Consider the following 27986-nt stretch of genomic DNA (forward strand, 5'->3'; position numbering starts at 1 on the left):
TAGGGCAGCCCCAGCAAACTAACATAGAGTCCCAGTGGGTCACTAAATAATTATAGAATGTACTGGGTGTTAAAATAGTGTTCTGAAATATACAATGCAAATATTTTGGCAGAAATACTGCTATGCTACAAACACAAGTGTTTCATCCATATTTGGAATCCATGTTAAAAGAAAAATACAGTAAAATAGAAGGCAACCCAGGCATATAAAATGGAAACCTTAGGAAGGGCAGCTAAAAAGGTTATTTAACACAAAATAAGATTTGATCCAGCCACTGTTTCTTAGTTTTGGCACTGGAAACTGGTTTCAAATGTTCTTCTACCTACAGAGAGAATCCGAGGTAAGAAGCAAATGTAAGTTCAAAGAAAAGAAATTTAAATAAGACATAAATGTTTCCTGACAAAAAGTATTTTTTTTTTAATTTAAAAGGCAACATTGCTATGTTCTATATGGACATGTTATGAAAATCATATTTGGAAGGGCTGATTAAGTATGTACTAAGCAACACTCGTCCTGAGTGGTTTGGTTACTATATTGGTTATTATACTGGCTACACTGACTATTCTTTTGAAAGCCCACAAACTGGTCGTATAAAACTAGGTTTCTCCCTGCCAAGTACACATTAGTTCCACAGAGATTCTGTACAGTGGGCCCTGGGTGCATAATAAGATTCACAGATATGAACCTGAGGCTCCTGCTTCCCAGGTCATACCAACCTACATGACAAACAAAGGTTGCTTTTTGCTTTTTTTGTTTGTTTGTTTAACCAGTAAACGGGGCAATGCCAATACAGCTATGGAAATGCTGGCTGTGCCCTATTTTGTCTTATGCATCACCAAGAAATTTGCCAGCTCAGTTCTAATTCCAAATTCTTTACTGCAATGATGCAGTGAATGAAAGATATAGAGTGATTTTCAAATGCTAGGCAGGGCCAGTGGTGGGGCCAACTGGAAAAACAACAACAACAACAACAACAACAACAACAACACTGTTTTGAGCCATTTTATTGTTACCAGAAGAAAATACACATAAGCTATCAGGCATATGCCATATCCTAATGTGTGTTTGCTAAGTTTTCACAGAATCTTAGCATCTTAGGGAATTTTAAATTTCATTTAGTATAATGTCCCACACAAGAAGAAAACCTTTTCTTAAGCACCTATGACTACTATTTCTTTATGAATTCTTCCAATATTGGGAGAACCTGCTACTTTCAAGATTTTAAGATTTTATTTATTTATTCATGAGAGACATAGAGAGAGAGGCAGAGACACAGGCAGAGGGAGAAGCAGGATCCATGCAGGGAGCTTGATGCTCCTGGACTCGATCCCAGGACCCCAGGATCATGACCTGAGCCAAAGGCAATGCTCAACCACTGAGCCAGCCGGGTGCCCCAGAACCTCTTACTTCTAAACTAGGCTTTCCACTATTCAAATAAATAAATAAATAAATAAATAAATAAATAAATAAATAACTTTTATTGGAGTTTCTTTATGTTGGGACAAAAAATTTGCATCTGTAGACTTTGTTCCTATTGGTCCCAGTTTAGTCCCAAGGTTTAGCAAATAAAAACCAAAATTTACACGTGTACAGTAGGTTATGTACACAAAATGAGTAGCTAGAAAATGTTAACATATACAAATTACTCAAGTAAAATGAAAATTGAATGTGCACAGTTAAACTTTTTAGATCCAATGAAAACTTGTGATATGGCTGAAATAATGAATAGCTAGCAGGCTGATTATAATGTGGATAAGCAGCTAAAGAGGGAAGGTCACTATATTAGCTTAAGAATGTTGAGCCTTGACATTAATCTGCTCAGAAGGGTTGAGGTTGGTGTGATATTGCAAGTTTCACAGCTAGTGGGGAAAGTGTAGACCCTAGTCAAGAACTTGAGAACAAGTGACTTATTTGGGATGTGATTCCAGGAAGCATCAGTAAGGTGTTGGGGAATAGAGAAAGGGAAGAAAGGGCAGCTAGTAAGCATGTGTCATTACACAGATTACCATTGTGGATAGCTGGAACTGAATCCCAGAGAGGAACTTTGGGAAACAGTACAAAACTAATGTCTCAGACTTATCCCACCTGAGAAGTGAGGGAGCTGGGATATTAAACCTGGACTCTTGGCAGTCACGTAAAAATAAGTGTTTTCATAGCTGATGGGAAAAGACTAGATAGGCAGGGTCCTGGTGTGGGTTTCCTCAGAAGCAGACCTTGAGGCAAGGACTCCAGTACAACAGTTTATTTGGGAATTGATTGAGAAAGAGGCATAGGGGGCCAGGGACATGAGACAGGGAAGCAGAGGCTGCTCCTGGAGTGCTAATTTCCTGGCACTTCTGGCCTGTCTCTTGTGCAAGTGGCCTTCCAAGTTCTGGCAAATAACACAGACATAAAGGTGGAGATTCCAGTATACGGAAATCGTTCAGAGTGTGTGTGTGCGCACACACACACACACACACACAAAAGCCTGAGGGAAATGGGTGGGCCACTGAGAACTCACTGAAGTAGTAACTCATTACAACTTGTTGAAGAAAGCTGATCATGTATCCAGTGCAGCAGACACATCACTGGAGTTTAAAGTCAAAGACATTCAAGATAAAAAGTCACCTTGCCAAGCAGAAAGGGCTGGGGCTGAGTCCTGGATCCGTCCACTCCTGATGAGCTTGAGAACCTTGCATGAGCTTGGACAGGTATAAAAAGGAAATAATGACACCTGTCCTAGTCTCCTATATCAAATCATGATGATAAAATGAGATAAAATATACGACAATCCTTTGAAAAGTAAAAAATACTAAACAAAATAAAAGGTACAAGGCAAAATGATGCATGCTCATTTGAAACAAGAATTTTAGTTCATATTTTAGAGAAATTATATTTCTTTTAACTTGAGACTTTCATCAGAAAAACAATGAATGGTAGATCAGAGCACATTTAGAATTTTCTCTGGAGTCTCATTCTTTGTTGTTGAAGGAAGATGGTAGCAAAATGTGTTGATGACTCTTTTCTTAGATATAATAAGCTGTTGATGATTTGTGAATCCATCCCTGAGTTATTTGGAAGCTTATAATAGTGCTCCCTGATGACAATTTAATAATCATCTTTGTATGAGTGAGCATAAAGCTGGATTTTCAAAAATAAACAAGGCACAGAAGGTAACAAGAGAAGTTTTCCTATTTCCTTTACTTCCCATTTTATCCTAGATAAGTAATTTTAAGTAAAAATATTAAAAGTAGTAGAAAGAAGTAGGACTTCCTTCAGCTCCCATATCTCCTTGAGCTTCAAAGTATATTTAAAGTCAGGTTTCAGTCTAAATTTTGGATTTTTTTCTCCCCATAATGTTTCTAAGATAGGAATCTTCTATTCACTCTGTGTATGGAACATCAGTCGCCTCATGGTGACTCCCAGAGAACATACTCAGAAACACATGGGAAAGGACTTTATCTTCTCAATTTGTTTTTTAGAACAGTAACAGTCAGAGGCAGAAACAAAAAAAAATTTTTGAGGACTTACACTGAGCTGAGCACATCATGTAGATTCTAATATTTAGTCTTCCCAACAACTTTTTGGGTTCAATACTACTTTTATCTCCATTTGATGGTGGAGAAAATCAAGCCATAAAACCTATTTAATGCTGCCTTTGACAAGAATTTATACACTTGAAAGTGACAAAGATAACTTATGGTTCAGGACTGCATCATACTGAAAATTTCTGTAGAACACTCCAGTATCTCTTCACTGAGACGCACAGGCAAGCCAGCTTTCACTATTAAAAAATAATGGCCTCAAACCTTTCTTTTGGGAAGTGTTGTTGTCAGTACAAAAAGGAAACACTTCTCCATCTGTGGCTCTGTAAGTTCTTTTAATGAGTGCAAACATTCAGATAAGCTCTGTACATTCTTGCACGTGGTTTCCCATTGAGGAGATAAGATCAGACAGACAGACACCTGCCATTGCTTACACTTGACAAGTCCTTTGCCACCACCCAGTGTGTTCCTCTTCCTATTTTTGAACAATCTTGATATCATCTTTCAGACATGAGAAAGCAGAGCAATTCAAAATGTCCTGATTTTAAACTTAGAAGGCTCAAATAGATCAAAGACCAAGTGCAAAGAAATAACCATCACTAACAATGATGGTCAACATTTACTAAGCATAAATCTGCTTAAGATACAGACAGAGTAAAGCCCTTGACAAGAGTAATATCAGTGAAACTTTACAATTCCCTTATATGGGAGGTATTATTACTTCTATTTTATAAAGGAAGAAACCCAGGTTTAGAAGAGTGAATTAACATACCTTGCATCTGTTCGATTTAAGAATGGAAACACTTTACCTGCAAAGATACCTAGGGATGGAGCAAGACCTCATCAAAATACCAAAGTCTGAGATTACCTAATTTCACTTCATGAAGAACTTGATACAGACAATATTTAAAAATCAATTTTATCATTTCATATGACTAGAAATAACTTAAGCAGGTTAAAAAGGACTACTTGCAATAGACTTGTACTATATACTAATTTGTCAAAGACACAAACACAAATGTACTAATTGGTGGGATTAAAACCTGACAGCATTCAGAACTTCTCAAGTCACTGACTTGAAAAAAAAACACATTATATTTTGATGTGTGTGTGTGTGTGTGTAAAATGCTGAAATACTATCAATTCTTTCACAGTGAACATTCTGAAGGCAGGTATTCTGAATTTAGGGAAATTTAAGCTGCAGGGCCACTATGTCTGTCTACATCTGTGCACTTTTGGCCATTTGTGCTCCCACATATGTGCACCAGATATAAGTAACCATGGAAACTATACCTTAAAGGGAATTGGAGAAGGAGATATAAAATAAACCATCTAGTTCCATCACTCATCAAAAGGCACAGTGGTATAGAAGGTCTGGATTTCATTCTTGACATGTTCCTGTGATAGCCACGGTACCTTGACTTCCTTCAATGCCTTGCTCTTCTGGTGGTTGCAGAACATCATCAGGGTGTGGGATGCAGAGTCCATGGAAGGGCCCCAAGTCAAAACACTCATGCAGGAGCTGCATGTTCACTCTTGAGCACACACTCATGAACCCGACAGCTACACCTTCCACCTGAAACATCCAAAACATCTCGTTACTCTATCAGAACACAAATGAATTCTCATCATGAAACTTCTAGGAACCCGTAGCTTTGAAATAGTTAAGGGAGGGTATGATAGCTTCCTTTAGAATCTCTACTATCCAGCACAATGCATGGCACACACAACATACTCAAAACAATGTCCAATGAATGACCACTGTGAACAATCCTAGAAGTGGATGCATAATTTAGGGAAGTTGCTAGAGTTCTTGAGGGAAAGAACATGTGCCCTCTTTGCCCAGACTTGGTTCTTTTCCTTTCTATGGTCCCACTACAAGCCCAGCCTTCCTATGCAGTTTCTTCCCTCTACCATGCACAGTCTCAGTAACATCAGCCATCATTCCATCCAATTGACCCTTGATTCAGAGATGTTTGTTCATGGTCACCTATTCTTTCAGACTGGAACTTTGATCTTCTTGAATTCATTCATTATTTGATTGGATGGTTACATGGGGAAGAAATGTGAGCAAAGAGGTTTGGTGGGGATATTTGAGCAAAGTAAACTCACAACGCTGGTTCACCATGTGGGTCTGACTTACAAATATGTCACTTCCTAGCATCCAAATGGATACTCGGTTCTGAACCTCTTACAATGGTCTCATGATTTTAGGCCTCTGATGAGGAATACACAGGTGGGAACAGTGTGATATACTAAGAAATACATATTTGGTCTTCATTCCTAGTTCCTGGCACAAAGCCCCTAAGACACTTGTAATTTCCTGAGAGAAGCTTCTTTGTTTTTCCTAAAAAAATCCTTTGAGTAATACCCATGTGTATGCTAATGAGGTGACTCCCAGATAATGGCAGCTGATTGTCAGGGAAACATGTGATTGATTAGTGTTAGAACTTAGGCTCCCACCCTCTGACCTCTGGAGAGGAGAGAGGGGCTTGAGATTGAGTTCAGTCACCACTGGCCAATGACGTAATCTATCATTAATGGAATCATCATAAAAACCCCTAACCAGTGGGAATCAGGAGCTTTGGGTTGGTGAACACATGGAGGTCCTGGGAGAAGACCTGCCCAGAGAGGACGTGGAAGCTTAGAGTACCTTGCTGTGTGCATCCCCCCTTGCACATAGCTGGTACTGAGTTGTATTCTTTATAATAAACCAGCAATAGTAAGCAAAGTGTTTCCCTGAGTTCTATGAGCCATGTTAGCAAATTATCCACCCTAAGGAGGGGGCTGTGGGAACTCCTGATCCATAGCCAGTAAGTTAGTACAGGTGACAGCCTGGGACTTATAACTGGCACCTAAAGTGGGGGCAGTCCTGTGGGCCTGAGCCCTTACCCTGTGAGGTCCACACTAACTCCAGGGAGCATCAGAACTGAATCGCAGGACACCCAGTTGGTATCCAGGGAGCTGAAAGATTGGTTGGTGTAAGCAAAACCCTACACATTTAGTGGCAGTAGTGTTAGAAATTAAGAAAACAAGTTACCTTCTAATGAATAATTAGCCGATCTACACTTATTATTGGTAGTAATACAAATCAATGAAATTTAACTCTAGCATAGTCTGCACTGATAGATATCTGTGACTGAAATTCTTTATGATGCCCCGTCATTAATCCTGTATGTTATTCTTCCCTGCAAGAAAAGCATTTAAAATTTTGAAAGAGGGATTCCTGGGTGGCGCAGTGGTTTAGCGCCTGCCTTTGGCCCAGGGCGCGATCCTGGAGACCCGGGATCGAATCCCATATCGGGCTCCTGGTGCATGGAGCCTGCTTCTCCCTCTGCCTGTGTCTCTGCCTCTCTCTCTCTCTCTGTGTGACTATCATAAATAAATTTTAAAAATTTGAAAAAAAAATAAATAAATAAATAAAATTTTGAAAGAGGGGCACCTGGGTGGCTCAGTGGTTGAGCGTCTGCCTTTGGCTCAGGTTGTGATGCTAGGGTTCTGGGATCGAGTCCCACATCAGGCTCCCCATGAGGAGCCTGCTGCTCCCTCTGCTTATGTCTCTGCCTTTCTCCCTGTGTCTCTCATGAATGAATAAATAAAATCTTTTAAAAAATTAAAAATAAAAAAATAAAATTTTGAAAGAGAGCAAGAAAGAATGCATAGTTCTTCAGTTAACTAATCTGTGGTAATTATTTATTAGTTTATATATAATTAAAACCTATATATATATATATACATATAACATATATCATCTATACCTATATACAGGTCATATATATGTCAAATCACTACATTGTAAACCTTAAACTTATATAATGTTATACAATTATATTTCACTAAAATTAGAAAAGAGCGAAAACTAAATTGTACGTAAAGAACTCTTCCTGTTAATCATAACATGCGTTTTAAGCAAATTCTGGTTGATTTGACTGACAACTCTTGTTGAAAGCCACCATTACTAGGTCCTACCCCTCAAGTGTTCAGACAGTATTTCTTGAGACAACCATTCTGTGCAGGAAGCAGAACTCATTGTAGGCATTCCCTAGTTCCAAGAATGTAGCATCATTCCATAAATGCCAGTCAGAGAAAATGGTTAATATTTTAATCTACCAAAGCATAAAATTAAGCTACAACAATGCTCAGTCTCTTACATGACACACAGAAAAGTTAGGCATTAAAATATTTGTTCTCAAATGTATCTTCTAGTTGGAAATCAATTGTTGTCAAACATGTGTTTGAAAAATAAATGTGAGACTCCCTTTGTTTTCTCCCTAATGCTAAAATACAAGACAAATTCTTAAAAAATAATTTTTCCATGCATATTCTTTTCTTTATGGCCCCTCACCTCTACCCCATAATGATACTAGCAATACAAGGCTGGATTGACACAGCTGTTTTTGTAAAGCTATCAACACTTTAATAAAAGTCCAAAATAAACATTTTAATTTTTTTCCCAAATAACAAGTGATTGTCTTGTTTGCCCTCCTGAACAAAGGCTGCGTAGCCACAGTTGTCTGGCTTCTCTGCAATTTTAGGCTCAAGACTCAGCAGACACTGATTAACCAATCCATCTACCATATGTGCAGAAAGAGACGGCCAGCCTCATTCTCGGCAGGGAAAATTGGCATCCATCTTGGTTCACATGGAGATGTCCTTCTAATCTACAGCCACGCTGGCGCAACGAAACTTCGATGGCCTGAAATACCTTTTGCTGGCTTCACAGTGAGCTGCATGTGCATGATAAGAATGTATTATTTATAAGACCACTGTTAGTAATGAGCTATTACACTAATGGCTCGTTGTGTTTGGAATTTGATTTCAAATGGCATGGATCACACATTCTGATGAAAATGAGAAAAAACATGTTTTGCCATTAGGAACAAAGATGTAACGTTCTCCAATTCTACAACCTGTTATATTCCCATCATTCATCCTGGGTTGTGACAATTCACAAAAGTTCACAATTATGAACTGCAATAGAGCAAGGACATATTGTGGACATGTTTGCTTTTTCCTTTGAGTTTCTTTCAAATAACTATTCTTTTTTTTTTCTTCAAATAACTATTCTGATTTGAGAAACACACTCTGAAATATGAATATGTGGGAGTATTCAAATGCATCTTTGTGTGTATGTTTTCTGGAAAAAGAGATTCAGTAAACTTTCTTTACTTGAACAATGAAAAGGGCTTGATTGTTGGCTACTATCTATCCTCCAAGGGACAGAGATAACTTTCCACTACTAAGGTGTCTTCAATTATCTTATAGTAAGAGAGCAAAATTGAAAGTTCTATTTATTGTTCTTGTTTTTCCTGTGAGAATATATGTTAGAATACAGAAAGCTCTGATTGCTAGAAATCCCTACGTGCAATGGCCTTGTCTTCACACGTAGGTCCATTTACAGACATGTGTGCACTATATCATTTATGCTTCCTTCTAAAAAGTCACTCATCCCTTTTGGGTGACAGTACTCCACAATGAGGGTGCCCTTACTGTGACCAGTGCCAGCTTTGATCCCCTCTGCCTCATGCCAACAGCAGGGCTGAGCTGGCAGGCTCTGCCCACCTGCAGGTCAGTGTGCCTCCTGGGACCACTGCTGCCCATGCTGTGGATGATGCCAGAGCAGACGCTCTGCCCATCTGTCTCTAGGAGCCGCCCTTGGCCTCCAACTGCCCTTCCCTAAAATCTCAGTTTGGAGTAAACACCAGATGTCAAGGTAAGCCAGGATAAAGTTATGAAAAGCAACTTGCAGCAAAATAATGACTCAAAACTCCTCCAAAGTAGCTATCAAGCCAAAGAAAATCTGCACAGTTAAAAACTTTACTAGTCAAGAGTTTCCTACATGGCACGGGTATAGTTTCCAGGCATTCTATGTGCATGGTCTGTAACTATCATGGGCCAGTGTGGGAAGAGACAGATTTGCTGTACCGTTCCATTATCTCTGGTCAACTGCAGTCACCCATAAGCATGGCATGCTGCATGTAAGTGCTTAATCAGCAACTAGGGTGGGGAAAGCCCTGATTTAGCTTTAGCCAATCTCTGGGGTGTAAATATTCCCATTGTGGCCAATTTTAAGCTACCAATGCAATGTTACCAAACAGGGGAGTTGGAAAGGGATGCCCTGTAGCCACTATTATATATTATTTCTACTAGAGAGACTACAGGCATAATCTCAAGAGCAAAGAATAATAATAAAATAATTAGGAAGTGATGAGTTTTGAGTATTAACTTTGTTTTCCAGCGTGACTTATTACACTTCAAGTTTATATAATTTAATTTTTAATAATGGGTGTTTAACAACCAGCTTGCAAAGTTCCTGAAGATTTAACATTTGGTTCCTGTGAGGCAGAATGAACTAGTTCCCTCATGCCACTGGCTACAAGGCCAGCCAAAGAAAGTCCAGGTGGTTGGGAGAAGGGTCCAGGAGGCAGGTTTTAGGGGAGTGACAGCACTGATCTTGAACTCAAAAAGGCTTACACCAGATAGTACTCAGTAGAGACTAGAGATGTGATCCCAAGACCTGGATTGGCTTCGCCCTATTAAAGGAGCCCTTCTATTCAAAGACTGAAGTCCATGGTCACTTCTCCAGAATGTGAAGCAACTGATGGCCTGAGGTAACACAGCCTCTCAGAAACTGGGCTGGACTCCATTCACCTCTTTAGAGACCTCATAGGATCCTTGCATGGTTGAGACCGCAATTTTCATCCTCCAACTTTCCTCTAATGTTATATGCACTGAAAATTTGTGACATGTGACTAGATAGGAAAGGAACATTGAGGCAGTCACTGCAGCTGCTCCTCATAAGTACTAACACAAGTGATTTGGGTTGAAACTAGAATCTTAAAATCAAAGGATTAAAAGCCTTCTCCAGAGACACATCAGCATCATGGTGGCATAAAAATGTCCATCATTTTTCCCCCAAACTCAACAGCAAATACTGGCATCCAATCATGAACACAGGGGCCTTTGAGGGAGCTGTGGGATCCAGCACTAGAAGCCAAGGAACCTGGAAGAGTCTTGCCCACTGTGTATGAGGAAATAGGCAAACATACCTTGGTCTTGACTATGAACCCTGCAGAGGACTATGAACTGGCTCCAGCCTATCTTGGCCATGATCTAGAAGCCCTTGGAGAATATTGACTTAGATAATCATTTACAGATAAGAGAGCTTTTGTGAAAACTACAGTTTCCAGAGAAGTTCCAGGACTCCATTGGAGCAAAAAACTATGAGTTTGGATACACTGAAATGAATAAGAGGAACAGTTTGGCTTTATCCATTTCACCCATCCCCAGTGAGGCACAGCTTAGGGGCAAAAAAGATCTTCCTTGGCCCATAATTTATCCAATGGGGAAGGTCATTATATCAAGCTGGGTATGAGTGAGCACTCAGCTTCCTCAGCTGTGTCGCTGCTTCCAAAGAGACTCATTTCTATTTTGCCTCATCCAGAGACTGAATTGGAGCTCCACGACTTATGTCCTAGCAGAAAGAAGCTAAGGAGAGCAGCAAATATTGCCCTCTTGGAGGGCAATGAAGGAACCTGGTTCTTAATTGCACTGTGGATTGCATCAAGAAGCCCAACCTGCTGGGAATATCTTGCCCAAAAACCTCCTAACTGGCCCACAAGCACTCCCAGCAACCTGTGTGCCTTACCCACACATCATCCCACCTGGTGGCCAGCTCCTGTACACACTCCCAACAGCACCATGAGTAGACTTTAGCAGATGGTTAGAGAGGACTGCAGAAAATCCATCTGTGGCCAGAGAGAAACTATAAACTTGAGCTGCTATCTTTGGGAAAATAAAAGAGGATGTCAGCACTCTACCTGGTGCTTTGTAAGATCCAGAGAATGCATACAAGCTTAAGAACTCTGTCAAAAGAGGGAAGAAGAAGGGTGAAGCAGATATATCCATAGAAGGTCTGAGAACTTCTCAGGATCTCTAGCAAGGCTGACAGAAGGATGTCTGTTCTGAAGAAAGTAAAGACTGGAGGAGATAATTGCTACTTCAAATGAGAAGACAATAATGCAAAACTCCAAGAAACATGAGAAAATCCAGAAAATGTCATCCACCAAAAGATCGTAAGAATTTTCCTGTAACCAAACCCAAAGAAATGGAGATCTCTAACTTACCAGATAGAGAATTTAAAATAGCAAGGGCACCTGGGTAGCTCAGTCAGTAAAGTGTCTGCCTCTTGACTTCGGCTCAGGTCATAATTTTAGGGTGGTGAGATTGAGCCCTGCTTTGGGCTCTGTGCTAGGTGTGGGGCCTGCTTGGGATTCTCACTCTGCCCCTCCCCCACCACTCAAATTTTCTCTCTCTCTCTCTCTCTCTCTCTCAAAACATAAAAATAAAAATAAAAAAGCAGAGAAAAGAAAGGTAAAGGAAGGAAAAGAAAAGACCCAATTATAATGCTGCCTAAGAGAGACTCACTTTAGCTTTAAGGAAACACATAGGCTCAAAGTGAAGAGAAGGGAAAAGTGGAAACCAAAAAGACTCTAAGTCAAAAACAGAAACAAAAGACAATGAAGGTCATTATATCAATGATAAAGGGGTCAATTTATCAAGAAGAGATAGCAATCATGAATATGTATAAGCTTAATACTGGACCACCTAAGTATACCAAGAAAATACTAAAAGATAGGAAGGTAGGCATAGAGTACAATCACAGTAGGGGACTTCAATATCCCTACTTCAGCAATAGATAGAAGACCCAATACAGAAGATCTACAAGGAAATGTTTGACTTGAATATTACTTTAGACCAATGGACCTAACAGACATGGACAGAACATGCCATCTAACACAGGAAACTATACATTCTTCTCCAGCATACATAGAACATTCTAGTAGTAGTAGTAGTAGTAGTAGTAGATCATGTAGTAGGCTACAAAACAAGTCTTAGCAAATTTAAGAAGACTGAAATCATGCCAAGTATCTTTTCTGACTACATGCTATAAAATTAAAAATCAATAACAGTAAGGAACTGGACAGTTCACAAATATGTGGAAATTAAAAAAAAATTTCCTGAACAACCCTGGAGGTGTTCCAAAGAAGAAATCAAAAAGCAAATAAAAAAATATCTTCAAAGAAACAGCAATGGAAAGACAAAATACCAAAACCTATGCGATGCTGAAAAAGTAGTTCTATAAAACTGATGAACATATGGGAGGGGAGAAAAAGGAGAGAAGGAGAGAGGGAAACAAACCATAAGAAACTCTTAATGATAGAGAACAAACGGAGGGTTGATAGAGGGAGGTGGGTGGGGGAGGGGCTAGATGGATGATGGGGATTAAAGAGGGCACTTGTGATGAGCACTGGGCATTGTATGTAAGGGATGAATCACTGAATTCTATTGCAATGTGTGTTAACTAAAATTTAAATAAAAAATTTTAAAAAAGAAAAAGCAGTTCTAGGAGGAGGAAAATTTCTAGCAAGAAACTCCTGTTTCAAGAAAAAAAGATCTTGGGGCTCCCTGGGTGGCTCAGCAGTTTAGCACCTGCCTTCAGCCCAAGGCGTAATCCTGGAGTCCCGGGATCGATTCCTGCACCGGGCTCCCTACATGGAGCCTGCTTCTCCCCCCTGCCTGTGTCTCTGCCTCTCTCTCTGTGTCTCTCATGAATAAATAAATAAAATCTTAAAAAAAAAGAAAAAAGATCTTAAACAACTAAATTTGCACTTTAAGGAACCTGGTAAAGGAGATCAAATTAAGCCCAAAGTTAGCAGAAGGTGGAAAATACGAAGATCAGAGCAGAAATAAGTGAACTAGAAAAACAGTAGAAAAGCAATGAAACTAAGAGTTGATTTTTGAAAAGACAAACAAAATTGACAAACCTTAAGCTAGACTAAGAAAAAAGAGACAAAAGACTCAAAAGCAGAAATGAAAGAGGAGATATTACAACTGGTAACACAGAAATACAAAGTATCATAAGAGGCTACTGTGAACAATTATATGGCAACAAACTGAACAACCTAGAATAAATGGATAAATTCCTAGAAACATATAACTTACCTAGTCTGAAAAATGAAGAAATAGAGAATATTAACAGTTGAATCAGCAATCAAAAACCTCCTGCCAAAGAAAAGCCCCAGAACAGATGGTTTCACTGGTAAATTCTACCAAATATTTAATGAAGAATTGACACCAATCCTTCTCAAACTCTTCCAAAAATTGAAGAGGAAGGAATACTCCCAAATGTATTTTATGAGGCCAGCATTACTCTGATAGCAAAGCCAGATAAGGACATTACAAGAAAACTGCAGACCAATATCTGTGATGAATATGGATGCAAAATTCTCAACAAAATATTACCAAACTGGATTCAACAGCACGATAAAAGGATCATATACCATGATCAAGCAGGATTTATCCTTGTGATGCAAGGATGGTTCAATATACAGAAATCAATACAAGTGATATACCACATTAATAGAAAAATAAAAACCATATGATCATGTCAATAGATGCAGAGAAAGCATTTGATGAAATATTACATCTCTTCATGGTAAGAATGCTCAATAAATAGGTCCAGTAGAAAAAAAATATTTCAATTAAATAAAGGCCATTTATAACAAGCCCATAGCTAGCATCATACTCAACAGTGAATGACTGAAAGCTATTCTTCTAAGATCAGGAACAGAACAAGTGTGCCCACTCACCACTCCTATTCAACGAAGGACTGCAAGTCCTAGCCAGAGAAATCAGGCAAAAAAAAAAAAAAAAAAAAAGGAATAAAAAGGCATCCAAATCAGAAAGGAAGTAGTAAAACTGTCTTTGTTTGAAAATGATATGTTATCTTACATATAGAAAATCCTGGGGCACCTGGGTGGCTCAGTCAGTTAAGTGAGCTCAGGTCATGATCTCGGGCCCTAGGATAGAGCCCCACATTGGGCTCCCTGCTCAGTGGGGAGCCTGCTTCTCTCTCTCTCTCTCCCCTCCCCCCTGCTCATGCTATCCCTCTCTGTCTCCTTCAAATGAATAAATAAAACATCTTAAAAAAAAAAAAAAGAAAATCCTAAAGACTCCACCAAAAAACTGTTAGAACTGATTAATGAATTTTGCAAAGTTGCATGATACCAAACCAATGGAAATCAGTTGCAGGATGCCTGGGTGGCTCAGCAGCTGAGCATCTGCCTTCGTCTCGGTGTGATCCTGGTATCCAGGATCGGGTCCCACACAAAGCTCCCTGTGGGGAGCCTGCTTCTCCCTCTGCCTAGGTCTCTGCCTCTCTCTCTCTCTCTGTCTGTCATGAATAAATAAATACATCTTTAAAAAAAGAAAGAAAAATATCAGTTGCATTTTTCTCTTTTTCTTTCTTTCTTTCTTTCTTTCTTTCTTTCTTAGCTGGGATAGTTCGGAGGGAAGAGGAAGAGGAAGAAGTACCTCTCATTCCGTCCTTCCTTCTTCGGTTCTTTTTTCTGTTCTTTCTTGTTCTTTCTTTCTTTCTTTCTTTCTTTCTTTCTTTCTTTCTTTCTTTCTTTCTTTCTTTCTTTCGACACAGAGAGAGAGAGAGCACAAGCAGGGGGAGTGGCAGGTAGAAGAAGGAGAAGCAGACTCCTCAGGAACATGACCTGAGCTGAAGGCAGAGGCCTAACCAACTGAGCCACCCAGGTACCCACCCCCCAGTTGCATTTCTATACACTAACAATGAAATACTTGAAAAAGAAATAAAGAAAACAATCATATTCACAATTGTATCAAAACAATTGGATTAGAAGAATTAACATTGTTAAAATGTTCATACACCCAAAACCATCTCTAGATTCAATACAATCCCTAACAAAATTCCAATGGCATTTCTCACAGAAATAGAACAAACCATCCTAAAATTTCTATGAAACCACAAAGACAGCAAATAGCCAAAGCAATCCCGAGAAAGAACAAAACTGAAGGGACATCTGGGTGGCTCAGTAAGTTAAGTAACTGACCCTTGGTTTTGGCTCAGGTTTTGAGTTCTAGGTCATGAGATCCCAGCCCCAAGTTGGACTCTGTGCTCAGCAGGGTGTCTGCTGAGTTTCTCTCTCTCTCTCACTTTGCTCCTCCCCCTGCTTACTCTCTCTCTCTCTCTCTCTTTCAAAAAGGAGTGCCTAGGTGGCCCAGTCAGTTAAGCATCTGACTTTTGGTCTTGACTCAGGTCGTGATCTCTTCTAGGAGTTATACAACAATTTTTTTGATACGACATCAAAACCACAAACAACAAAAGCAAAAATTAATAAGATAGATGACACAAGGGGCATCTGGATGGCTCAGTCAGTTAAGCATCTGACTTCAGCCCAGGTCATGATTCCAGAGTCCTAGGATCCAGCCCCATGTCAGGCTCCCTGCTGAGCAGGGAGTCTGCCTCTCTCTCTGCCCCTCCCCCTGCTCCTTCTCTCACTATCTCTCAAATAAATAAATAAAATCTTAAAAAAGAAAGAAGAAAGATAACACCAACCCAAAAGCTTCTGCACAGCAAAAGGAACAATCAACACAATGAAAAGGCAACCTACAGAAATGGGAGAAAGTATCTGTAGACCATGTATCAAAATATTAGACAGGAGGTTAATATCCAAAATGCAAATGCATAAAGAACTCATACAACTCAACAGGGAAAAAAGCTCCAATTTAAAAATGGGCAGATGTGGTCATCAAGATAGTGTGGTACTGGCACAAAAACAGACACATAGATCAGTGGAACAGAATAGAGAATCCAGAAGTGGACCCTGAACTTTATGGTCAACTAATATTCGATAAAGGAGGAAAGACTATCCATTGGAAGAAAGACAGTCTCTTCAATAAATGGTGCTGGGAAAATTGGACATCACATGCAGAAGAATGAAACTAGACCACTCCCTTTCACCATACACAAAGATAAACTCAAAATGGATGAAAGATCTAAATGTGAGACAAGATTCCATCAAAATCCTAGAGAAGAACACAGGCAACACCCTTTTTGAACTCGGCCATAGTAACTTCTTGCAAGATACATCCACGAAGGCAAAAGAAACAAAAGCAAAAATGAACTATTGGGACTTCATCAAGATAAGAAGCTTCTGCACAGCACAGGATACAGTCAACAAAACTAAAAGACAACCTACAGAATGGGAGAAGATATTTGCAAATGACGTATCAGATATAAAGGGCTAGTTTCCAAGATCTATAAAGAACTTATTAAACTCAACACCAAAGAAACAAACAATCCAATCATGAAATGGGCAAAAGACATGAACAGAAATATCACAGAGGAAGACATGGACATGGCCAACATACATATGAGAAAATGCTCTGCATCACTTGCCATCAGGGAAATACAAATCAAAACCACAATGAGATACCACCTCACACCAGTGAGAATGGGGAAAATTAACAAGGCAGGAAACAACAAATGTTGGAGAGGATGCGGAGAAAGGGGAACCCTCTTGCACTGTTGGTGGGAATGTGAACTGGTGCAGCCACTCTGGAAAACTGTGTGGAGGTTCCTCAAACAGTTAAAAATAGACCTGCCCTACGACCCAGCAATTGCACTGTTGGGGATTTACCCCAAAGATACAGATGCAATGAAACGCCGGGACACCTGCACCCCGATGTTTATAGCAGCAATGGCCACGACAGCCAAACTGTGGAAGGAGACTCGGTGTCCAACAAAAGATGAATGGATAAAGAAGATGTGGTTTATGTATACAATGGAATATTACTCAGCTATTAGAAATGACAAATACCCACCATTTGCTTCAACGTGGATGGAACTGGAGGGTATTATGCTGAGTGAAGTAAGTCAGTCGGAGAAGGACAAACATTGTATGTTCTCATTCATTTGGGGAATATAAATAATAGTGAAAGGGAATATAAGGGAAGGGAGAAGAAATGTGTGGGAAATATCAGAAAGGGAGACAGAACGTAAAGACTGCTCTGGGAAACGCAGTAGGGGTGGTAGAAGGGGAGGAGGGCGGGGGGTGGGAGTGAATGGGTGACGGCACTGGGGGTTATTCTGTATGTTAGTAAATTGAACACCAATAAAAAATAAATGAAAAAAAAAATAAAAATGGGCAGAGAACCTGAATAGAGACATTTTTTCCAAAGAATACATACAAATTATCAACAGGTACATGGAAAGATGCTCACCTTCACTAATCATCGGGAGATAAAAATCAAAACCACAATGAAAAATTTCCTTACATCTATTAGAAGAGCTATCAGCAAAAAGATGAGAGATAACAAGCATTGGCAAGAACATGGAATAAAAGTACATGTTCAACTGGTAGAGCATGCAACTCTTGACCTCAGGGGGTTTTGAGTTCAAGCTCTATGTTGGGTACAGAGATTACTTAAAGAAAAATCTTCAAAAAAAAAAAAAAAGTAACTCTCTTGTGCTGTTTGTAGGAATATAAATTGCTGTAGCCAGTATAGAAAACAGTATGAAGGTTTCTCAAAAAATTAAAAACAGGAGTGCCATATGACCTAGCAACCCTACTTTAGGTTGTATAGCCAAAGGAAACAAAAACAGGATCTTGAATAGATATCTGCACTCCTGTGTTATTGCAGCATTATTCACAATAGCCAACATATGAAAATAACCTAAGTATCCTTCAACAGATGAATGAATTTAAAAATGTGGGAGATAGGCCTACAATAGAATATTATTCACCCATGGAAAAGAAAGAAATCCTGCCATTTACAACAACACAGATGGACCATGATGGCATTATGCTAAGCAAAATAAATAAGAGAAAGGCAAATATTGTATCATTAATTTGTGGAATCTAAAAAAAGAACACATAGTAACAGTAAAATTGTGGTTACCAGGGGTTGGGAGGTGAATGAAATAGGGGATGTCAGTCAAGGACACAAAACTTTCAGTTGTAAGGTGATTAGTTCTGGGGATCTAATACAGCAGGTGATTATAATTAACAATACCGTATTTTTTTTTTTTTTAACAATACCGTATTATATACTTGAAAGTTGCTAAAAGAATGGACCCTAAGCCTCTCACCACAAAAAAGTACTGGTAATTATGTGACATGATGGAGGTGTTAGCTAATGTTATGGTGCAATCATTTTACAATATAGAAGTGTATCGGGAACCCTGGGTGGCGCAGCGGTTTAGCGCCTGCCTTTGGCCCAGGGTGCGATCCTGGAGACCCGGGGTCGAGTCCCACGTTGGGCTCCCGGTGCATGGAGCCTGCTTCTCCCTCTGCCTATGTCTCTGCCTCTCTCTCTCTCTGTGTGACTATCATAAATAAATAAAAATTTAAAAAAAAAAAAAAAAAAAAGAAGTGTATCAAATCGGGATCCCTGGGTGGCGCAGCGGTTTAGCGCCTGCCTTTGGCCCAGGGCACGATCCTGGAGATCCGGGATCGAATCCCACGTCGGGCTCCCGGTGCATGGAGCCTGCTTCTCCCTCTGCCTGTGTCTCTGCCTCTCTCTCTCTCTCTCTCTCTCTGTGTGACTATCATAAATAAATAAAAAAAAATTAAAAAAAAAGAAGTGTATCAAATCAACACTATGTATACCTTAATAATCTGTCAATTATATCTCAATAAAGCTGGAATATAAAAAAAAAACATTCTCTAAAAAAGAGGCCTGACGGATCTGGGTTTGTCCTTTTGTTCACTAAAAGACCTGACTGGTGTCTGCATGAATCGTTACTTTTCAGTCATTTGTCTCATTGTGTAAAAACATAGTTTTTAAAATGGTGCTGTTGGGCCCAAATAAACTCTGACTCTTCCTTTTTTCATTAGCCTTAAGCTATAGGCTGAATGAAAATATATGAAAGTCCTTAGAGGAAAATGCAAAAACCCATGAAAAAATAAAAATAAAAACCCTTTCAGTGGAGAAGAAACAAACATTATGGACCAGTGCCTCAGAATCTAATTTTTAGGGCCAATTTTCACCTTAAGAAACTAATGCCTTAAAAAAAAAAAAAAAAAAAAAGAAACTAATGCCTTTATCTCTCTAAGGTCATCCTGTACTTCACCAGATGTTTTCATTTTCCATCATGTAGATAAGAGTTTCAGCACCTGCAGTGCACATTGGAACCATATGAGGAGCATTTTAAAAATACTGATTGTGTCTGACCTCAAAAGACTGATCTGCTTGGTCTAAGTATATCCAAGCATCAGAATTTTTAACTGGGATATAACTTACCTACCATAGAAATAAACCTTTAAAGAGTATACAATTCAGTAGCTTTTAGTATATTTACAAAGGTGTATACTTTCAACCACTAATTCCAAAACATTTTCATCCCCTGCCCCACCCCTACAAAAAATCCCATACCCTTTATTAGTTATTCCCTATCCATCTCTTTCTCCAGCCACTAATCTATTTTCCGTCTCTATGGACTTGCTTATCATAGGCTTTCATATAAATGGAATCATACGGGGATCCCTGGGTGGCTCAGGGGTTTAGCACCTGCCTTCGGCCCAGGGCATGATCCTGGAGTCCCAGGATCGAGTTCCATGTCGGGCTCCCTGCATGGAGCTTGCTTCTCCCTCTGCCTGTGTCTCTGCCTCTTGCTCTCTCTCTCTCTCTCTGTATCTCTCATGAATAAATAAATAAAATCTATTTTTAAAAAAGTAAATGGAATCACACAATACATGGTCTTTGAGGTCTGGCTGCTTTCACCTGGCATAATGTTTTCAAGGTTCATACACATTGTAGCATGTATCTTCATTCCGCTTTATGTCCTAAAAATATTCCATTGGATAGCTACACCACCTTTTGTTGATTAATCATTCATCAGCGGATGGGACATTTGGGTTATTTCCACTATTTGGCTACTACAAATAACACTCCTATGAATGTTCACGTACATGTTTTTGTGTGGACATGCATTTTCAATTCTAGGAGTGGAACTGTTGGATTAAATGGTAATTCTACGTGACTTTTTGAGAAAATGCCAGATTGTTTTGTAAAGTAGTTATTCTATATTATAATCCCACCAGCAATGTATGAGGGTTCCACTTTCTCCACATCCTCACCAACACTTGTTATTTGTCCCTCTCTTTTATTATAAACATCCTAGCAAATGTGAGGTGGTTTTGGTTTTGTGGTTTTTTGTTTGTATTTCCCTAATGACTAACAGTGTTGAGTGTCATTTCATGAGCTTATTGGCCATTTGTATATATCTTTTTTGGAGAAATGTCTATTCAAATCCTTTATCCACATAGATAATTAGATAATTTCTCTCTTTATTGCTATATGAGTCCATTATATATTCTGGATACAAGTTTGTTGGCATGGGGATAGTCTAAAAGCCTCCCAGGTTGTTCTTATATAAAGTGAGCTTGAGAACCACTGATATAAATAAAAACAAGTCTCAAACAGATCATGGTATCAGAATGAAAGAACTTTTGGTTTCAAGTTTTCCAAGAAAAGTAATATTCTTTAAATAGCTCTTTAGTTTTGTCAGAGAAATCAGTGTATGAAGAATCCCTGAATGATCATCCTAGAAGTAAAACCTTTGAATGCTTTTTAATAAACTGGCACAAAGCAAAGGTCAAATAACCACTTGAAAAAAAACTAATTTGTGGTCATCTGTGTCTGAACCTTGGGATTGTATGAATGAAGTATTCAGGTATAGGGCTGGGAACCCAAGGGTTCTATTCATATGCCAAAGACAACACAAAAATTCATTCACAATAAGATTATCTTGTCAAAACAATCTTCAATCCAAGCTTGCATAAACTTCTTTTAAAGGCCTTTACAAAAATTGCCCTCTATATTTCTCATGTGATGCAAAGAGAGTATCTTAGCTCACATGTGAATTGCTTTCTTTTCTTGATTCCTAAAACTATCAACAAAAGGCTGACCTTGTAAGATCCCTGTACACAAATCAACAACAAGCCATTTGGAGGGGAGCTTCAGGTCTTTAAAAGAGTACTCAAATATGGTCCCTGAACCAGTAGCATCAGTATCATCCAGGAACTAGTGAAAAATGCACATTCTCAGGCCCATCACAGACCTACAAGATCATGTTGAGGGTGGGTCCCAGTAATCCGTTTTCTTATCACCCCAAGAAGTCATTTCAAAGCATGCTTGAGTTTGAGTACTTACTACTTAAAAATATTTTCCTCACATTTCTCATACACACATAAAGCAGATGCACTGGCCATGGCCTTATCCTTCCTATGGCTGGACAGTCACCACATATTCCCTAATTACCCTGAGACCCTAAGAGTCTCCATGTTTTCTTCAGTCAGACAATGCTCCATACCACTGAGCAGATGCTGTGAATATCCCTATTTCGGCATTTTCAACTCTTAAGAATGCCCAAAGCCTCAGACAGAGTGGTGTGAGACAGACTGCCATCATGCTATTTTTCAGGAAGGCCTATTCCAGCAGGCTCAAACCAATATAAAGGCCTAGAGATACCTCAACACACTTGCATTTAGCTATGAGAATGGGGATTGAATCCTTATTATCAAACTTGTGGGGACAAATGTAGAGAAGGAAGCCACAGCTAGCTAATAAAATTCTGTAAGGAAGGAGCATCCCTCTGTGAATGCCTCCACGGAATGAGAGACAATCTCAAGAGTTGCAGAGTTGCTCATAGTGGCCACCCAGGGAGCTGGGTCAGCCTGCCTGCTGCTTTGAGCTGAGACACACTAAAGTTAGCTAGCTTGCCAGTTCTCTTCTGTGTCTCTTCCCCCTACTTCCTGTGGGTGTAGGTCCCCCCACAGGGTTTACAGCTGGCAAACCAGAGAGGGTGGGTTCCATCTTTATTTATTCCCATCTCTGCCTCCCATCTCACTAAAACCTTCTAGGACAGGGATCCCTGGGTGGCGCAGCGGTTTGGCACCTGCCTTTGGCCCAGGGCGCGATCCTGGAGACCCAGGATCGAATCCCATGTCGGGCTCCCGGTGCATGGAGCCTGCTTCTCCCTCTGCCTGTGTCTCTGCCTCTCTCTCTCTCTGTGACTATCATAAAAAAAAAAAAAAAAAAAACCTTCTAGGACAGATGATGTGGAATTAGGATATTAGTGGAGCATGTTCTGAATCAGTGGTCACAAATGCTCACAAGGGCCAGTTTGGTATAAAGTGGGGAAGATGGCTGGAGGAGGGGCATGAGCCCCCAGGGCACAGTGGGAACGGTGATGGGCTCGAGGGCACCTGCACTGTCTACAATGGCAGCTGCTCCAAAGCTCCAACTCGCTAGGGCCCAACAGCAGGCCTTCTGATTTTTCTAAAGAAGCTAGAAATTGTTATATACACTTTCCTAATTTTTATTTTTTTATTTTTTTATTTATTTTTTTTTTTAATTTTTATTTATTTATGATAGTCACAGAGAGAGAGAGAGGCAGAGACATAGGCAGAGGGAGAAGCAGGCTCCATGCACCGGGAGCCTGATGTGGGATTCGATCCTGGGTCTCCAGGATCGCGCCCTGGGCCAAAGGCAGGCGCCAAACCGCTGCGCCACCCAGGGATCCCCACTTTCCTAATTTTTAAATGCTAGCCACAAATACAACAAAATTTAATCATCTATAACATAAATCAAATCATGAGAAAACAATGGACAAATCCAAATTGAGAAGCGCTGCATAAAATAACTGACCTGTGCTCTTCAAAACTGTCATTGTCATGAAAAACAAAGACAGACTGGGGAGTAGTTTGGGGTTACATGAGACTGAAGACATATGACACCAAGTGCAACAGATGATGTGGATTTATTCTGCTGTAAAGGACTGTCAATATAATCTGAATAAGGTCTGTATAATAGGATTGTCAGAATCATACCTGCTCACTCTGATCATTGTAGTGCAGTTACATTCTTGTTTTTAGGAAATACACACCAAGTATTTAACAGTAAAGGGGCATTATATCCACAATTTATTCTTAAATGGTTCAGAAAAAATATATGAATAAACAGTTCTAAAATAGTACATATATGTATAATATTTATATTATGGCATAAATATATTTAGGTTACAATACAACAAAAAACCTAAATATATATGTTTATATCTAAAAATAGATAAATATAAAGAAAAAGCAAGCAAAGAGAATGATAAAGCAAATGTGGTAGAATGTTATCATTTAGGGAATATCAGTGCTTAAAAGTTTTCTGTAAGTGTGAACTTTTGTTAAAACAAAAAGTTAAAAAATATTATTTTCCAAGTCAAACAAAATCCAAGTGCCAGCAGGATGCTGGCCTGTGACCTCCAGCCTCTGGGATCTTGGGGTCTCAGAAATCTCCCCCAGACATCCTCAAGAATCTCTCCTTTTCACCCTAACTTCCATCCCTACCTTCAGGGGCAGGGCAAAGAGTCTACAGCAGCCTGATATCTGGATGTACTTTGCAAAATCCTAAAAACCTAAGGCCAGGTCATACTGGGAAGAAGGGTGATGTCATTGCTCAGAAGTGGACCTGGCACACCACTTGCAGGGGCCTTAGGAAGCAGGGAGGGGATGGCAGCTCTGGCAGGGCTGGGCAAAAACCAGGAGCAACATCACTTATTTCTTTCATTTCTCTCACTGAGTGTATCCGACAACTCCATGCATTTATTTGCCCAGATTAATCACTAACCTCACATACAACAGCATGATTCTCTTTGTCTTGGGCCTCTATTAGTTCAGCCAGGAAGTACTCGCCATAAGTTTCCTTCAGAAGTGTGTCATGACGCATAAATATTGGCATGAGATCATCATGATCTTCGACCCTGTTTAATGCAAAGGCTTAATTAAGTTCAGTGCTTGTTCCTTCAGTGGAGCACCTACTATGTGCCAGAGCCTATTCTAAATGCCAGGAACACAGCAACATGCTCATGACATGAACTTGCATTCTGGTAAGAGAAACAGAATGGAAATACAACAAATACATCACTTCAAACATTTCAAATAGTGGTAAGTGCTCTGGGATGGAGAGGGTCAAGTGGTGAGGGAAGACCTCTCCAAAGATGGACATCTGAGCTGAGACCTGAATGAACAGAAGGGGAGAGAGCTATGTAGAGAGACCTGGGTTGGGGGGTGGGGATTCCAGGCAGAGGGAACACATTCAGTATATTTGGTATGGAACTTAGGGCAGCATTTGTCATGAGACAAAGGACAAAAAGCTGAGGACAGTATTTTCCAATTGGGTTCCAAGGAATGCTACTTCTATAACATTGTCCTCAGCATCCCCTTCTTCCCTCCCAAAAGAATTCTACCATCTAAAGACAATGTCCTGGTATAGGTGCCTTCTGGAGTGCCACAGTTATGTATTAAAGACTGAAAAGTAGTAACATAAAGAATATTTAACCTTGTTTATGCATTTACCCAACGCTGGCCCATGGTACTCTTTATTCCTATCAAGGTGGACAGGGAACAGAAGCCATGGTGCTCGCCAGCCCTTCTGACTCAGAGAAAGTTCCAGCAGTTACCTTGGCAGGGTTCTAGGGTTAATTCCTTTATATTCTAGTTGTCCTTTTAAACTGAGGAGGTTCCCTTCATTCCTGTGTCTCTGCCTCCCTTGTTTGTTCTCTCTGTGGTCCCTCTATTGTTTGTTGTGCTATTCAGAAGCTGTTCATTCAGTCTTCTGTTCTTCAGGAGGAATTGCTCTAAAATAGTAACTGATTTGGTGTGTCCATGGCAGAGGTGACTTCAGGGTCTTCTTTTGTCGCCATCTTGGACCAGAAGTCTACCTTTTATTCCTAAGACATTGCTACATTTCCCATAAAGGGGGAAATGCTGGTTTAAAAATAATGAAGCTCTACTCACCAACTTGGAGACATTCACCTCAGATTTCCATTGTCAGGATTCTGTACAGTGACCTTGACAAACAGTGTGGGAAGAGAGGGAGAACCAGGAACCAGGTTTATGGTAGCACAGTGATGCTGGTCCTTGAACTCCATTTTGCTTCCAGTGTTCAACATTCTTTTCTTCTTTTTAATACACTCTTGGTTATATTTAGTACTCTATTTTGCCTGTCCAGGATGTTCTTATACTTAATTCCTGGTACTTTTCTTATTAAAATGTTCTACTACTTTTGTTTTTCTGTAATATTTCTGATTTGGCTACTAATTTTTATCTTTTCTTCTACCTACTTCATTACTATGCCATTTTAATCATCCTATTTGATCTTCTAATATGTTCTCTTTGACATTAATAGTAGGTTCATTTGAGTGTTCATATGTATATAAAGCTCAGGGCTTTGCCCAGATAATCTCTGTTGCTATACTTCTCATAGCAACCCCAGGAGGTAGGCATTGCCATCTTCACTCTGTAGATGGAGGAGAGCAAGGTTCATGGAGATGATGAAATCCTTTGCCTGAGATGACAGAAATAGTTGGCAGCAGAGCCATGTTATAAACTCAGGTCAGCTTAGACCCTAACGTCCCACATTATACTAAGCCCACAATGCACTTCAAAAATTTACTTCCGAAAATTACTTAGACCTTCCTTTTGAAAATGGGGAGCAAGAAGCATGAACACAAGCAAAACAACTGAGAGGAGACTGGCTCAATAGCCAGAGGTCAACAACATGAGCTGATTCACCCAGCTCTGCCACAACTCCTGGATCAGATTCCCCTAAACCTATCACATTCTACCCTCCACATCTAAATACTTTAAATTGGACAACTCCATGCAATTTGGATGAAACTCTCTACCCTGTTTCCAAGATGAAACCTTTACTTCTAGTGACAAAGCCTCATCTGTTGGAATGATTGTTGATTTTTCATCAGTAATAAGTGTCTTGGTGGAAGAAACACATATTTGAAAAACTAGGCCTCTGCTATATGAAACCTCAGAGGTAAAGAGAAAGCTAGCCAGCCAACCATGGTATAGGAAAGAAAAAAACAAAAAAACAAAGAAAAGATGACAACCAGGGGGGCTTAAACATAACTCCTCAAGTTGAACCTTATTCTTAACCTCTTGTCCCTCTGGAAGGGAGAGACAGTAGATGGTGCTTATCGAAGTAACCAGGATATTTGCTTTTTATACTATCAACCTGGCATTGATGTCATCACCAACCAACAGTCTCATTCTACATGCCAGGGCATCAGAGGGATTCTCGAGTGGGGAGTCCAAAACATGGAGCCAGAACTGAATAATGTATAAAATTGTTGAATCATTATATTATACACCTGAAACTAATATAACACTGTGTGTTCATTATACCGGAATTATTAAAATAATGATGAACTAAATAAATATACTTCAAACACAGGGCCAGAAACAAATATATCAAATACAACAAATATATTGACAATACAAATGTCCTTAGGATGGATGGGACTGCACTCTGACACCATAGCCATTTTACAAGCTATTTCAGTGCCACACAAATTTTTTAAAGTAGTCTTTGACTACTTGCCCATCTATTTTTGTGTATACACAGTCACTTTGAGAGCTACCAGTAGCCATCTGTGGCTGGGAATACTAAAGTTCCACAATAAATGCATTGAAGGCTGGTAGTGCTCTTTTGAAAAGATTGGAGGATAAATGATACAGTGTAGTGGTCAAAGCCTGGGCTGGATGCCAGAATGCCAAAGTCTGGATTTAATAATTGTGACCTTGGACAAATCACTTAACCTCTTTGTGCCATAGTTTTCTCATCTGTCATAAAGACAGTAAATTAAATGTTGAGATAATAATGTGTGACATGGTACTGTTATTAATATTCCTAACACTTAGGTAGGAATGGTAAATAAGAACAGCTGAAGAACATTTATAATCAATACATGGAATGGAACAGGTTATCACTACAGATGCTTGAATGAATCATTGCGCTAGTTGTCCACTGGCCACTATAGGTATAAACTTTCCCATTCTGTCCACTATTGCTAATTGGCTTAAAACTCTGCTTTCTGGGACGCCTGGGTGGCTCAGTGGTTGAGCGTCTGCCTTTGGCCCAGGGCATGATCCTGGAGACCCTAGATCGAGTCCCACGTTGGGCTCCCTGCATGGAGCCTGCTTCTCCCTCTGCCTCTCTCTCTCTCTCTCTGTGTGTCTCTCATGAATAAATAAATAAAATCTTTAAAAAAAAAAAAAAGCAAAAAAAACCTCTGCTTTCTTCACCTCACTCCCTTACTCAAAACTTTTGCTAGCCCCCACTGTTTCTGGGATGAGCCTAGAGCCCTTAGCCTCATTTTTAAGGCCTCTTTCCATCATTATCACCAACAATAACACAAGTTGATCTACTCATTGTCTGTAGAAGGGGTCCTTACCATCTTCCCTCCTTCTGCCTCTGTCTCTAACCCAGCACTGTGACTCCCTCATTTATTCCAAATTCCTGCATCCTTCAAGGTTCACTTCCCCCGACACACACCCTCCAGTGGCTCATCTTCCCAGATTCCTTTCCCGGAAACCATAATGACGGGGTCAAAACTGGATATCTATTGCCCACCTTTGTGTTAATGTTGACACAGGGCATGTTCCCAACCAAGGTATATGCTCTTTGGGGACACAGACAGAGTTCTGTGCTTCTCTGTAAACAAAGGTTAACCAGAACACTCTGAGCCCTTTCCTAGGCTAGACTTCAACCTTGACTTATAAAGACTTGAACAAATACCCA

General features: G+C 39.8%; 1 protein-coding gene across 11 annotated transcripts in view; it reads right to left on the reverse strand.

Moving 5' to 3' along the window:
• Positions 1–27986, reverse strand: part of CFAP61 (cilia and flagella associated protein 61) — a 275980-nt gene that overhangs the window by 216584 nt on the left and 31410 nt on the right. For 10 of the 11 annotated variants that reach the window (XM_038571435.1, XM_038571437.1, XM_038571436.1 and 7 more), the window contains 2 exons: positions 24021–24153; positions 4941–5100 (listed from right to left, as the gene is read on the reverse strand). In XM_038571435.1, the coding sequence (XP_038427363.1) occupies positions 4941–5100; positions 24021–24153 (293 nt within the window). The remainder of the gene's footprint in view (positions 1–4940; positions 5101–24020; positions 24154–27986) is intronic. The other variant, XM_038571444.1, reaches the window with a different exon arrangement.

Source organism: Canis lupus, chromosome 24 (genome assembly GCF_011100685.1).
Source record: "Canis lupus familiaris isolate Mischka breed German Shepherd chromosome 24, alternate assembly UU_Cfam_GSD_1.0, whole genome shotgun sequence".
Classification (NCBI taxonomy): Eukaryota; Metazoa; Chordata; class Mammalia; order Carnivora; family Canidae; genus Canis; species Canis lupus.